The 14,700-nt window shown below is 40.1% G+C and overlaps 1 protein-coding gene across 2 annotated transcripts in view; it reads left to right on the top strand.

The window, feature by feature from the left end:
• Positions 1–14,700, top strand: part of LOC309551102 (IgGFc-binding protein-like) — a 106,843-nt gene that overhangs the window by 31,469 nt on the left and 60,674 nt on the right. For both annotated transcript variants that reach the window (XM_082251547.1, XM_082251548.1), the window contains exons 7-13: positions 23–596; positions 887–1,086; positions 1,177–1,557; positions 2,544–2,827; positions 3,796–4,067; positions 4,164–4,226; positions 4,568–4,702. In XM_082251547.1, the coding sequence (XP_082107673.1) occupies positions 23–596; positions 887–1,086; positions 1,177–1,557; positions 2,544–2,827; positions 3,796–4,067; positions 4,164–4,226; positions 4,568–4,702 (1,909 nt within the window). The remainder of the gene's footprint in view (positions 1–22; positions 597–886; positions 1,087–1,176; positions 1,558–2,543; positions 2,828–3,795; positions 4,068–4,163; positions 4,227–4,567; positions 4,703–14,700) is intronic.

Raw genomic sequence — 14,700 nt, 5'->3', positions numbered from 1 at the left:
AACATTCCCACCTTATATTTAGGTCAATTCTATCTGGACCTCACTCCCTGTAAATTTAGTGGGTGGAGCAGTGAGTGTGACTTGGACTGGAAAGTATGTCAGTCTGCAGACAGATTTCAGGTTGACTGTCTCTTATGATGTAGACACATTTGTAGAAGTGAAACTTCCTAGTAACTTCTCTAAACTGACATGTGGAATGTGTGGTAACTTCAACAAACGCAAATCAGATGATTACATGATGCCAAATGGGGAACAAGCCAAGAACTCTGAACAACTTGGACAGAGCTGGATGGTTGAGGATGATGATCCACTTTGTAATCTGGTTGATACACCTCCCCCACCTCCTCCAACTTGTCCACCAGGAAAAGAGGAGCTGTACAAGAGCAATGCATTCTGTGGTTTGCTGACAAGTAAAGATGGTCCTTTCCGTGTTTGCAATTCTGTCATCAGTCCAGGAGGATTCTTCGACAGCTGCATCTTTGATATGTGTGCTTTGAATGGAGATCCAGATGCTCTATGTAGCTTGTTAGCAGCATATGCGGATGCTTGTCAGAAGGAAGGTATATCCATCAGTTGGAGAAATAGTACTTTCTGTGGTAAGTATATCTTGCTGCATTTCGGATAATATCTTAGGTCAGTCTTTTTATAGAATATATATAAATATATGATTCATGCTTTAAAAAAATGGCAAAATGCTAATGTTTCCTCTCAATCCCAATGCACATACTGTATATGTCTGAAATATTCCTTAATCTTACAGTATACAACTATACAAATACAATCCACCACATTATCATAAATTGAATTTGCTATTTCATATATACCTTCTATACTTGTAGATTAACCACTATCATTTGCAATTTTAAACTAAATGTTTTCATTTTAGCACCTGACTGCCCTGCAAATAGTCACTTCAGTACCTGTGCATCTGCCTGCCCGGCCACATGTCTAGAGCCTCAACCACCAGGGAACTGCAGCCTGCCATGTTCAGAAGGATGTGAATGTGATTCAGGGTATGTCATCAGTGGAGGAACCTGTGTCCATGAGTCACACTGTGGCTGCTTCTACAATGGCATTTATTACATGGTAAGAGGGAAGAAAATAATTATTTCAATATGTTTAACCTCTGTACCAGTATTTTGGTAATCACAGATTGCCTACATTTATCATTTACAGGAGGGAGAAAAATTCATAACAAAGAACTGCGAGAGTGTATGTACATGTGAAGGAGGGAACAACATAACTTGTGATCCAATGTCTTGTACTGGAGATGAAATCTGCAAGGTTCAAAATGGGTTGTTGGGCTGCTACCCACCAAGCACAGCAATCTGTCACATCTATGGAGATCCTCATTATACAACATTTGATGGCACAGTTCATCACTTCCAGGGATCTTGCACTTACACTGTGACTGAAACGTGTGCTAATACTTCTCACAGCTTTAGTGTTATCACCCGTAATGAACACCGAGGTAACCCAAGCTGGACTGCCATTAACTCAGTCAATATTACTGTGGATGGATTCGAGATCTTCATAGAAAAGAACAACATTGTGCATGTATGTATAGTAAAAATATAAATTATTATGTATAATTAAAGAAACCTTTTTTACTATATTTGAATCAGTATGGTTATACTTCCCCATGGATCCCAAAGATTTCTAGGTTCCATTTTCTTTTTATCCTTTCTAGCTCATGATTGTCATGACATGCTTTTTTTGCTTTTTTTCCCTGTACGAAGCCTATTTATAAAAAAAAAAATGCTGGACGAATGTTACAAGCCCAACCGTTACAAATGTACCTCTTATTTTGTCTGACCAGAGCTCAGATATTCCCACCAGCACTTTTGAGCAACTGTTGTCAAGCATTAATTATATAGCACTCAAAACTCAGTAAACTAAGCTGGCTTTCTACCTTTTTCAAATTTACAATTTACAATTCTTATCTTTCAGAGATACATTAGCAGTTTACTAATTTATATCAACAGTTAAGCTGGATACACACTATCCAACTTTTGTGGTTAGATTTCCCTTTTCTATGTAGTGCAAGGGCCTGCCAGATTGCATACAAATGGAAAGTGTTTACGTTTGACCTCATATTATATGGTTTTGGTAAGTCTAAAGGAAAAAGTCTTCAGAAAATCTTATAGTGTGTATGGCCCTTTAGTCTCTTATATTTACTGTGTAGCTGAGTATAGCTAACTATCTGAAGCCAACTCCAGCTAAAACCCTCCAATTTGTTTCGGATTGAGAAAATCTGGTTAAGAAATGTTGGGAATTTTTTTTAACTGGGACAGAGACAAAAACTTTTTTAGTGGAATGGGGAAGGCTTAGAACCTCTGAATGTAATTTGCTACTTTTCAAGACCAGGAAAAAGTAATACAAGTGACAGAGGAAAAACATTTATTACAGAGTTAAATATAATTTAAGAACTAGTTAACAGTATAAACATTTTCCAAGTCCCCTGTGAGTAATGAGATAATGAAATAGATAATGTCACATTTTAATTGCAAGCTAATCAGTTACACTTTTTATATTCTTTTTAGGTTAATAATCAGATAGTTACTCTTCCTTTCTTGGAGGCTGACATACATATTACACAGAGTGGCCAGTATGTTACAGTCAAAACAAATTTTGGACTAGAAGTTCAGTTTAACGGTGATCATGAGCTGTTTGTAAGAGTGAATGAAAACTACAAAGAAGCATTATGTGGTCTGTGTGGAACCTACAATGACAACCATCACGATGACTTCATGACACCAGAAGGCAACATTGTAACCAATGTCAATGATTTTGGCAACAGTTGGAGGGTCCCAGATGATGGATGGATGTGAGTATCTGGACACTCATTTTAAAGTGTTATAATTAAATTTGATAGTGTAAAATAATGTCTAATGACATTTCTATTTTCATTTCTATTTTTCTTTTTTTCATTCTTTAAAAGGTACTTAAAGCCCAAACTTTTTTTAGTATTGTATAAAGCATGGAAGTGTTAACATTTTCAGGCTTTATAGTTGCCTAGAGCCCTTCTGCAAAAGTCACCCTCTCTATTTTCCCTAGTAACCAATGTCCCAGGGACAGAAAATGGTTGCAAAATAGACATTTTGCAGGTATCGCCAGAAAAGTTGTGAAAGTGAGATCTTCCAATTAAGATATCCATACCAGTGACAAGTCTCTCACGTATTCTTGTTTTTCTGAAACTAACAATAAAGGGAAATCTATACAACTAGACACATACAGGACTGAAAATGGGGAAAAAACTCTTTAATCCTTCTGTACACTACCCAAAAGTTTTTAAAGTTTTGCTTTATATACTGTATACCTAATACAGTATATTGAATGTAAATACTGATTTGCTGTATTTCTTGGTCACATAGCTATAACTGCTATTGTGTGGGCCGAAGTATTTCAAGAAAAGGTGTATATATGCCATTCTATTCTTCATCAGTTTTTTTTATCTTTCATAGTCACAGAGTTAGATTGAAAAAAAGACATATGTCCTTAAAGTTCAAATAAAAGACAAAAATCAATACATTATACAAGCAAAAAAAAAATTATACAGTATACAATTAGTAAATAATAATAGCCAGTTATATTCTGTGCATTTCGAAAAATATACAGGTTTTTTACACAGTCCACAAAGTTAGATACAACTAGCTCCAGTGAATATATTCAATATTTTACAGCTCTTACTTAAGAGTGGATTTTTTTTAAAATTAAAAATTTACAGTTTTACATGTTACTTATTATAAATATGATATTATTTACTAGTAATGACTTTATATATATTTTATTTAGATGTGATTCTACTCCGCCACCTCCACCAGTCTGCTCTCCCAGTGTACAAGAAATAGCCATTCAGAAATGTTGGATTTTAAGAGACAGCAATGGACCATTTAAAGCATGCCATCCTTACCTTCGACCACATCAATACTTTGAGAGTTGTGTCTTTGATCAGTGTGTAACAGGAGGAAGTGATGATCTGCTCTGTGGTGTACTGGAGTCCTATGCTAAAGCCTGTGAAGGTTTGGGTGTCAATTTGGTCGATTGGATAAACAATACTATTTGTGGTAAGATCTAAATGTGTTGTGTTTAACCAGCCAAAAAAAAATAAAAATCAATAACTTTATTGTGTGAGTTAAAAACTGACTTACAATTTCTCACAGATCCAAACAGACCATCCACAACTCCATCTGCAACTTCTACTCCATCAACAAATCCACAACCAGGTACTGCATATTCACACTTTATATAATTATTTAATGTCCCTTTATATGAGACCTCCATTCATGGTATGAGGGATCGTGTAGTAAAATAATGAGAGTATGTACTTAACTGCAGTGAATGTTTGGTAAATGTCACACTCACTATATAGTTAATATGTCTTGCAGTCTTAAAAATTGTTGACTTAGAAATTAAAAATGATCAGTATGGCTTTTCCTCTAATGCTCCAAACAACTAGGTTTATCTTATTGCAAGCAGCTGTTTGGTGATTGGGTTAATCGGGCAATCTGTTATGGGTCACTTTGCAAGTTCTTTACTTCCAACAACAATATATTTTTCTCCTTAGATTCAAGTTCTACAGCATTACCTATTATTATTACCACAACACCTTCAAATTCTATAACTAGCACTAAAACACCTACTACAGTTAGCATTGATACTACTGCTACCACAACTACATCAAAAACAGCAGGAGTTACAAGTAAGTGGTATCAAAATTAGAAGTACATGTGTGCCATTTCACTTGGTTGAGTTATGATTTTTTTTTTATGTTATGATTAATTATGAGTTATGATTGATGAGTTATGAGTTATGAGAACTCATAATAATGAGTTATGATTAATAATGCTTATGCATGTTGCCTACATTTAATTAAATAAGCATTAATGTAATAAAATATATATGAACTATATTTAAAAAGAAGAAGTTTGACATTTGATTCTATTTTGAAGCTATGGACATGAAGTATTGTTTTTGTACTTACTTTGTACCTACCATTTTTTTTTAAATCATATTTTTATTGAAATTTTTCTTTACAAGAAAAAGCAATAACAAACATAAAATGTATAACATTGTAGGTAACAAGACAGCGCTCACCATATAAAGTAAAGGAATTGTCCACCAAACTATATGAAGGAGCAAGGAAGCCTATGGGGGGAGGGGGGATAGTAGGAAGGCAAGATTTCAATACATGGACCCCTGAGGGGCAAAGGGGATGACCTTAAGCTGCGTCTTGTAAAAAGTAATACTCAGAAATCTAAATCCAAATATAAATTTAGCTATGTAAACAAAATAACCGTTTTCTCTCGGAGGAGGCTAAGGGGAGAAAACCTATAAAAACTAGAGACCTGTAAATCTAGTTTAGTGCAATTAAAACAACCTATGCTCTAGACATGTACGTTAGAAATATCATATTGAGAAGAATAACGAGGCCTGAAGTCTTCTGACTACTAACGAGTAGTTAGGAGGAAAGGGTAGAAGGGTATTAGGGAGAAGAAGTAAAGAGTGGAAACGATAGGACAAGTCACTCCTCCAAGAGAATTGGATGTATCAGCCTTTCGGTACCAGTTCATATAGCGAAAAGAAGACATAACTGCAGTTATTTCCATGCTGCAGAAAGAATGCTCAATAAAATTCTGCTAATGAGAAAATAATTTTTGGGTGGGAGCATAGTTTTGGATTTCGGTGTCCAATTTCTCCTTGAATAGAAAATCTGTTAGGTCTTTGCGTACCATGGAAACCGTGGGGGAGGTTGAGACAATCCAAGTTTTCATAATGGCCCTCCTGGCAGCAAGTAGGCATATGTAAGTCCAAGGTGAGTTAATAGCCGTGTCATGCCGGTCACGGGTATCAGATTGGGGGGGATTTTCACAGCTGAAAAGGTAAAGGAAGGGGGACTTGGGAGTGTTCTTTCCAGAGATGTCGGTGAGATAGATGGATATTTGGTCCCAAAAGTCCGCAATAGGTGGGCATTCCTAAAGCCTGTGTAGTAAAGAAGGTTTATGAAGGCCAAATTTAGGACAGTGGAGATGAAAAGGCCTATTTTCATCAGAAGAGGTGAACGGGGCATAGGCTCTATGTACAATTTTGAATTGGGTTTCCCTCCAATTTTTGTCAATCATATGCTTGTAAGTCCTGAGGTATCCACATATGATCTGTTCATTGATAAAAGGGTCAGGGAAGTCTTTTTTCCACGAGGTTGTAATGTTTTTTCCAGGAGAAGAAGACTGGTGTAGCAGGAGATGTTTGTAAACGTCAGAAATGGAGTAGGAGCATAGTTGAATAAGGTCAACAGAAAGGAGGGAGACAATCTCTTGGGCTTTGATGAGCATTTAGATTGAACAAAGGCAATGGACTGGTTATAGTAAAATCTATGGCGAGATGGTAAGCTGAATTTTGTCATAACCTCTGTAAACGGAAGAGGAGTTCCCGAATCAGGGTTAAACAATTGCACAGCAAGTATAAGTGAATGGTCCTTCCAAAGATTATAGGCTGTGTAATTAGAGCTTTGAGGAAACCTGGGGTTTGCATGTATGGCTAGAAGTCTTGAGACGAAAAGTGAAAGTTTGAGCTTTTTCCTGATCTCTCTCCAGGTGATAACTGTATCTCTGAAAAGTATGTTGTTACGAAGATGTGAGGGTATATAGGACCAGGAAGAGTGAAGTGGGCCATTCAATGTGTACTGGGAGACGCAGTCCATTTCCAGTTTTAAATTTGTGTATTTTGAAGAAGAAGAAAGCCAGTCCAGACAATATCTAGCTAAACAAGCCAGGTTATACAATCGAATGTCTGGGAGACCTGCACCACCTTTGCTCCTGGGGAGACATCATTTCAAGAGGGATATACGGGACCTGCCTGCTCCCAAAGAAAAGTTCTAAAAGATTTATTTAGGGCTTCAATATCTTTGTGTTTTAATAATAAAGGTAGTATCTGTAGTGGATACAGCAGCCGTGGGAAAGTAACCATTTTAAGAAGAGGGCATCTCCCGAGGAGCAAAAGGGGCAGGGATCTCCTGGTCTCCAGTTCTTTCCTTATTTTAGTAAACAAATGGGGGTAGTTAGGCTTATATAGAGAAGAGGGATCCGTGCCAATTTTAATTCCAAGATAAGTAATAGATTGGTTGGCAATAGAAAAAGAAATTGAGGAGGCAGTAGAGGAGCTGGGAGTAAGAGGAAGTACCTCACTTTTGTCATAGTTTACCTGTAAACCTGAGCAACGTCTGAAGATATCCAAATCACTTTCAAGCTGGGTTATGTCTTGTTTCAGATTGGATGTAAAAATCAGCATGTCATCCACAAAGAGGGCAGTGCGGACGTCACGGTTACCTAGGGGAATATCGTGTAGGGGAGAAACTTGGGTCAGATATCGGGGCAAGGGCTCTATAGCCAAATTAAAAAGGAGGGGTGATAGGGGGCATCCCTGTCTAGTTCCTTTATGTAATGTGAAGGACTTTGACAGGAAGGATGAAGTAAGAAGGGAGGCTTTAGGAGAGGAGTACATGTTATGGAGGAAGAGGATGAAATTCCCAGAAAAGCCCAGTTTTGCAAGGACCAGTAAAAGCCACTCGAAGCTGACATTATCAAATGCCTTTTCCGCATCTAAGGTGATAATAGCAAGATCTTCTAAGGCGTGAGTCTGAGCGTATGACAAAGCTAAAAGTACCTTCCTAATGTTAGAGACAGCCGTGCGACCCTTGACAAAGCCAGACTGGGCATCTGAAATAAGTGAAGGGAGAATTTCCTAAAGTCGCAGGGATATGATCTTGGACAGTATTTTACTGTCGACATTCAGTAAGGTAATGGGGCGGTAAGAGCCTGGCAATGTAGTATCTTTGCCCTTTTTGCCAATTCATTTGATGTAATCCAATTCGCCAGTAGGTAACCTCCCATTTTCTTCGCACATACAGGTGTTAACAGAGGATAGCAAAGGCAGAATGTCGGGAGGCATAATTTTGAAAAAATCCATAGAAAGGCCATCCGGTCCCGGTGCCTTGTTGTGGGAGGATGATTTAACTACTAATTCAATTTCGGCTTGTGTGATGGGGCATTTAACATATCTAAAGAGGGTTGGGGTATAGAGGTGAGATTAAGTTTGTCAAGGAACGACTAGAGGTGTCAATGGAATCTTTACTATATAACGAGGTGTAAAAATCTTTAAGGATAAAGGCGATGTCAGTTTGGGAGGAGGTGGGATTGCCCCAGGAGTCCTATAGAGCAGTAATATACGTTTGACTATAGGACTTCTGGTCAACCTGGCGAGTAACTTCCCTGCCTTATTGCCATGCTTATGGAAGAGGAGGTTGGATCTCGCCTTCCTAGTTTGTTCTTGGTGTTCAGTCCATAGGTCAAAATCTCTTTTGGCTTCCTGCCAGAGTCTTCTGGTCTCTGGGGTGCTCTGTAGAGTCAGTGGAGTTTGGGCTTGTTGAAGTCGTAGACTTGCCTGTCGAAATTTGGTTAAGTTTTTCTTAAGTTTAGAAACAAATGCTATCATTTTACCTCTAAGAAAGGCTTTTCCGGTCTCCCAAAGTAAAACCGGGTCTATGTCGAGAGCATGATTGAATCTGACGAACTCAGACCACGCCTCCTGAAGCATCTTTTGGAAGTCTTGATTTTTGGCCAGAAAGGTGGTAAACCACAGTTTAGGTGTGTCTAGCAGGGGGCCATTTGAGATCTCAATAGAAATGGGGGCATGGTCTGAAATGGCCTGCTCATGAATGGTTTATTTGGGGATAAAGGGGAGGAGGTCAGGGGTGCAGAAAAAGTAATCCAGTCTAGCCCATGAGTCGTGAAGATTAGAGTAAAAAAAATTCCCTGTCAAGGGGATGCCTAAGTTTCCAAATGTCAATCATGTGAGCTGTGTCCAAGTAATGGAGAGGTGGGAGTCAGAAATAGAGGAATTTCCCCTGGAGGTGGGAGGGGAGTGAAACTCGAAGGAGTATTTCCTGCCTTCTACTGAGGATATCATCGAGTTGAAGTCCCCTCCCACCACCATGGGGGAGTACGGTGCATCCAACATCCATCGAGAAAGAGTGGAGAAAAACTGCCCGTCTGGGGGAGTAGGGGCATATACATTAAGTATGTGAAGATTACCCGAAGAGAGTTTGGACACCAATCTGCCAGTGTCCTCTGAGGATTTAGCCAAAATAGTATATATAGTTGATGGAGTAGTATAAGAACCCTGGCTTTCCTACCTACCGCAGGGGAGCCTAAGACCTCACCCACCCACAGCTTCCGCATTCTATGGAAATCCCCCTGCGGCAAATAATTCTCCTGAAGAAGGGCTACATCTGTCCTAATGTGTTTGAGATGTAGAAGTATGTGCATGCACTTGCTAGGTGAACGACGAAGGCCCTTTACATTCCATGATACCAAGTTGATTATCTTGCAGGAGGAGAGTAACCATCAGTTAGCGAGGAGACATGTGGGAGAGATAAGCAAAAAAGATCGTACAGAGTCAGATGGGGGGTGGGAGGGGTAAAGGGTATGACCTGCATGGCGGATAAGAAGGCATATGATATGAGTTGAAAAGGCACAATATCTAGAGATAGGAGCCCATAATAGGCCAGGTTAGAGCATACAAAACTTAAACTACAAAAATACAAACAAAAATAAAACAACATGTCATTTAAGACTTCACTTTTTTCCATTTGGTGTTGAGTGAGCTAAAGTTCCTGGAGACCTCCACAGGCTGGATTGGAAGCCTCTGAGTATAAAAGTACAAGTTCCATCCCCGGTGTGTGTTTTATAAAAGGTAATTTAGTTCTGTCCACAATAGAGAGGACCAAAAGCAATTTAAATGAGCCAGTTGGAGGGGTTACGGCTTAAAGGAAGGAATAAAATTGCCAAACCGTCCCTTTTTGCTGGAATCTTTACGGGGGCTGTTCTGCAATTTATGGGAAAGAGAGGGTCTTCTGGCTGGGGGAGCTTCTCCTTGTAGCAGGATATTATGAGCGGTGAGATAGTGCTCCGCTTCCAGGGGGTATGACGAGAAATGCGTTCCTTATCTCTGGAGGTGACATGTAGAATGGCGGGGTATGCCAGAGTAAATTTGATATTGTTATTACACAATGTGGAGCAAATCTTTGAAAACGCTTTGTGTTTGGCAGAGACTTCCTGGGAATAATCTGCAAATAAAAATAATTTGTGACCATCAATCACGAGCTGTTTCTGTTGTCTATTATGTTGTCTATATAAGATAAGGTGCTTATCAGCGTAGTTTAAGCATCGGACAATAGTGGGCCTAGGAGACGTGCGGTTTTCCAGCTTGGGGCCTATTTTATGGGCTCTTACAACAACACAAGGTACTGGTAGACCCAGAGCTGAGAGAATAGCTTTAGAGCAGAGGTCCAAGAGTGAGGAGGGGGCATATGATTCAGGTAGCCCAATGATCCGTAAATTGTTTCTTCTAGACCTGTTTTCCAAGTCATTCATTTTTTCCTGCATTATTATGTATAGAGGATGAAGCCTTCTGCATGTCCTCTCTCAGAGTAGCTATTCTCAATTCAGCTTCATGCAGCCATTGAGACTGTGCCCAAAGCTCCTTTTTAATTTGGGAAATTCCCTGGGCTACTGCTGTTTCCACTGCTGCATTTATTGTGGGTCTTAAAAGCGCAGCTACTGCCTCAGCAAAGCGGAGGTGGGCTATGTCTTCCTGTGGACCAGTGTTAGTATGCAGAGCTGTACCTGAGGGGAGAGAGCCTGTCAGCTCCCCTGTGAGGGTGATAGCAGAGTCCTCCATGTTTGCTACTGTGATGGGAGGCACGGCCTGTGAAATGGCGGCAAGTGGGGTGCATGGTTCAGAGAACAGTCGGTCTGTCAGTCACAGGGGGGTCGGCAGGAGGAATTCCCAGTGAGAATGGTGTCCATTCGGCGAGTGTGTGAGGCAGGCTTAGTGGAGGCTTCGGCGGGACAGGAGCCGCTCATGTCCTCACCATCTGGCGCCGGAACCGGAAGTCCGTACTTACCAATTTTGACTGCCAGATTGTATTAAATGGAGAAGTGCCGTATCCTGAATTTATCTAAATAACAGCGGTAGTACTTGGTTGCTTCCTTCTGTGATGTCATGTTCTGTTTCAATTAATACATCCCTTCCCTGCAGCAAAATTCACTCTTTTACTTCAGCATTTGTACATTTAGCAAATTAGAGGTAAGAGTAGCAGGCCAGTTAAAGTGCAGATTGCTATGATAATACAATTCACTATGACACAGGTCATGGTTGCAATATAATCCACCCAGACAGAGGTAGTTGTTGTAATATGATCCACTCTGATACAAGTAGTTGTTGTAATATACTGTAGACAGGTAATTGGTAATTGTTGTTTCATAATTTACTTAGATACAGGTAATTGTTGTATTATAATCCACTTGGATACAGGTAGTTGTTATACAATAATTAAATCAGAGACAGGTAATTGTTGTATTGTAGTCTACTTAGGCACAGGTAAATGTAATATGATTCACTCGGACATAGGTAGTCGTTATATTATAATCCACTCAGGCACAAATAATTGATGCAATATGATCCACTCAGACGTACACTAAATTACCAAAAGTGTTGGGACTCCTGCCTTTACACCCACATGAATTTTAATGGCATACTAGTCTTAGTCCGTAGGGTTCAATATTGAGTTGGCCCACCCTTTGCAGCCATAACAGCTTCAACTCTTCTGGGAAGGCTGTCCACAATGTTTAGGAGTATGTCTATGCAAAGGTTTGACCATTCTTCCAGAAGTTCATTTGTAAGGTCAGACACTGATGTTGGTGATTGGGTTAATCGAGCAATCTGTTATGGGTCACTTTGTAAGTTTCTTTACTTCCAACAACAATATATTTTTCTCCTTAGGTTCAAGTTCTACAGCATTACCCATTATTATTACCACAACACCTTCAAATGTAATAACTAGCACTAAAACACCTACTACAGTTAGCATTGCTACTACTGATATCGCAACTACAACAAAAACAGCAGAAGTTACAAGTAAGTAGTATCAAAGTTAAAAGTATATGTGTGCCATTTCACTTGGTTGAGTTATGATTAATAATACTTATGCATGTTACTTACATTTAATTAAATACGTATTAATGTAATAAAATGTATATGAACTATAGTTAACCACTTTAGCCCCAGCCCTATTTCGGACACTTTTTGTTCACAAGTTAAAACCAGTATTTTTTCCTAGAAAACTACTTAGAACCCCCAAACATTATATATATTTTTTTAGCAAAGACTCTGGAGAATAAAATGTCGGTCATTGCAAAATTTTTTGTCACGCGGTATTTGCGCAGCGGTCTTTAAAACGCCATTTTTTTGGAAAAAATTTGAAAAATCACATTTCACTGCATTTAAAAAATACTAAACAGTAAAGTTAGCCCATTTTTTTTTGTATATTGTGAAAGATGATGTCACGCCGAGTAAATAGATACCAAACATGTTACGGTTTAAAATTGCGCCCCCCCGTGGGATGGCGACAAACTACGGTCAATAGAGATCTCAATCTGCGACGCTTTAAATTTATTTAACGGTTACCAGTTTAGAGTTAGAGTGTAGCTCTTTTTTTTTAATTATTGCCCACGCTCTGGCGATCGCGGCGATACCTCACATGTGTGGTTTGAACAGCGATTTCATTTGCGGCTCGACTTGCGTATACGTTTTTTTTTGTGCGCGAGCTAACGGTGACGGGGACGGCTAAATTTTTTTTTTTTTTTTTTCCTATTTATTTTTTCTTTTTTTTTAAACTTTATTACAGGTTTTTAAAAAAAAAAAAAATCTGATCACTTTTATTGCTGTCACAAGCAATGTAAACATCCCTGGTGACAGCAATATGTCGTGACAGGTACACTTTATGGAGGGATCGAGGGTCTAAAAGACCCTAGACCCCTCCACTACACTTCCCTGTATGCAAAACGCCGAAAACGGCATTTTTGCATACAGCCGTTTTTCAAATCTGCCGCCTTTTGCAGCACAGTAACCCGGAAGTGACGTCATGTACGCCGCCTCCGGGTTACGTCATCGGAGACCCGATCGATGCCGTTTCCGGCATTCATCGGGACTCCATCCAGCCGGCGGACGTGCCGGCTGGGTGCTCGGGGCTCCCGGTGGGACGGTAGCCCCGAGCAAAGCCGCGGAAGGCGGCGGGAGGGGGGGGACGTCCCCTCCCGCCCCCCGGGTAACGATCGAGCGGCTCCCGAGCCGCATCGATCGTTACCGACGGAAAGCCGACTGTCGGCTTCAAACAACGGTACCGGGATGATGCCTCTAGCTAGAGGCATCATCCCGGTATAACCACTCAAAGTCAGCCGACGTAGAGGTTACGTGACTGGTAGTAAAGTGGTTAAAAAGAAAAAGTTTGACATTTGCTTCTATTTTGAAGCTATGGACATGAAGTATTGTTTTTTTATTTAGGTTGTACCTACCAATTTTGACTGCCAGGTTGTAATAAATGGCCGTATCCTGAATTTACCTAAATAACAGTGATAGTACTTGGTTTCTTCCTTCTGTGATGTCATGTTCTGTTTCAATTAATACATCCCTTCCCTGCAGCAAAAGACAGTATAATAGAGCAGAGTTTGGAAAGAGTTTGGTACAACACAATTCACTCTTTTACTTTAGCATTTGTACATTTAGCAAATTAGTAGTCAGAGTAGCAGGCCAGTTAAAGTGCAGATTGCTATGATAATACAATTCACTATGACACAGATCATGGTTGCAATATAATCCACTCAGATAGAGGTAGTTGTTGTAATTAGTGTTGAGCGAACACGGACTGTATTATTCGTGTTCGTACCGAATAATTGGATTTTTTGTACCCGAACACGGACACGGACACTTTACTGTATGTTCGGGTAAAAATCCGTGTTCGGTCGTTTTATTTCCGGGTTTTGCATGCTTTGGCGCTCTTTTCATGGCGGGCTTTCAACAGCCAATCAACAATCGTTTAACTGGTGTGCCTTAAGCCATCCCAGCCATGCCTGCAAATGTCTCAGTAGCTGTGATTGGCCGTCTGAAGCATGTGACCAAGTCTTTATAAGTTCGAGGCAGCCGCAGCGGCGTCATTATGCTGCTTAGATTCAGGGACAGAGCACACATCAACGTGCTGGCTGCTGATTAGGGAAAGATAGGCAGGAAAAAACCATTTGTGTCCGGATAGAATTGAGGGACAGGTCGGAGTGTTTAGGCAGGGCGAGTTGTAGGCATTTTAGGGATAGAGTCTGCTGAATTATATAGGGTCAGTGTCTTCTACAAACTACAATCGATATTGCTGTGTGGGGGGTGGGGTCTGCACTCAATCCTGATCTACGATCTCTTCTCAATCCTGTTAGGGACAGAGTCTGCTGAATTTTAGGGAAACTGTGTTCTACAAACTACAATCGATATTGCTGTGTGGTGTGGGATTGGAGATAGGCAGGTGTCAGTGATCCACATCCATTTTTCTGTGTGTGAGCTGCAGTGAACACAATCTTTTTGGGCTGCAGTGAACACAATCTTTTTGGGCTGCAGTGAACACAATCTTTTTGGGCTGCAGTGAACACAATCTTTTTGGGGTGCAGTGAACAAAATCTTTTTGGGGTGCAGTGAACACAATCCTTTTTGGTGTGCAGTGAACACAATCTTTGTGGGGTGCAGTGAACAAAATCCTTTGTGGGGTGCAGTGAACACAATCTTTTTGGGGTGCAGTGAACAAAATCCTTTTTGGGGTGCAGT

The sequence above is a fragment of the Pelophylax lessonae genome, assembly GCF_965119305.1.
Source record: "Pelophylax lessonae genome assembly, chromosome: 3".
Classification (NCBI taxonomy): Eukaryota; Metazoa; Chordata; class Amphibia; order Anura; family Ranidae; genus Pelophylax; species Pelophylax lessonae.
The sequence above is the reverse complement of the archived record's forward strand: the minus strand, read 5'-3'. Positions and strand labels throughout refer to the sequence as shown.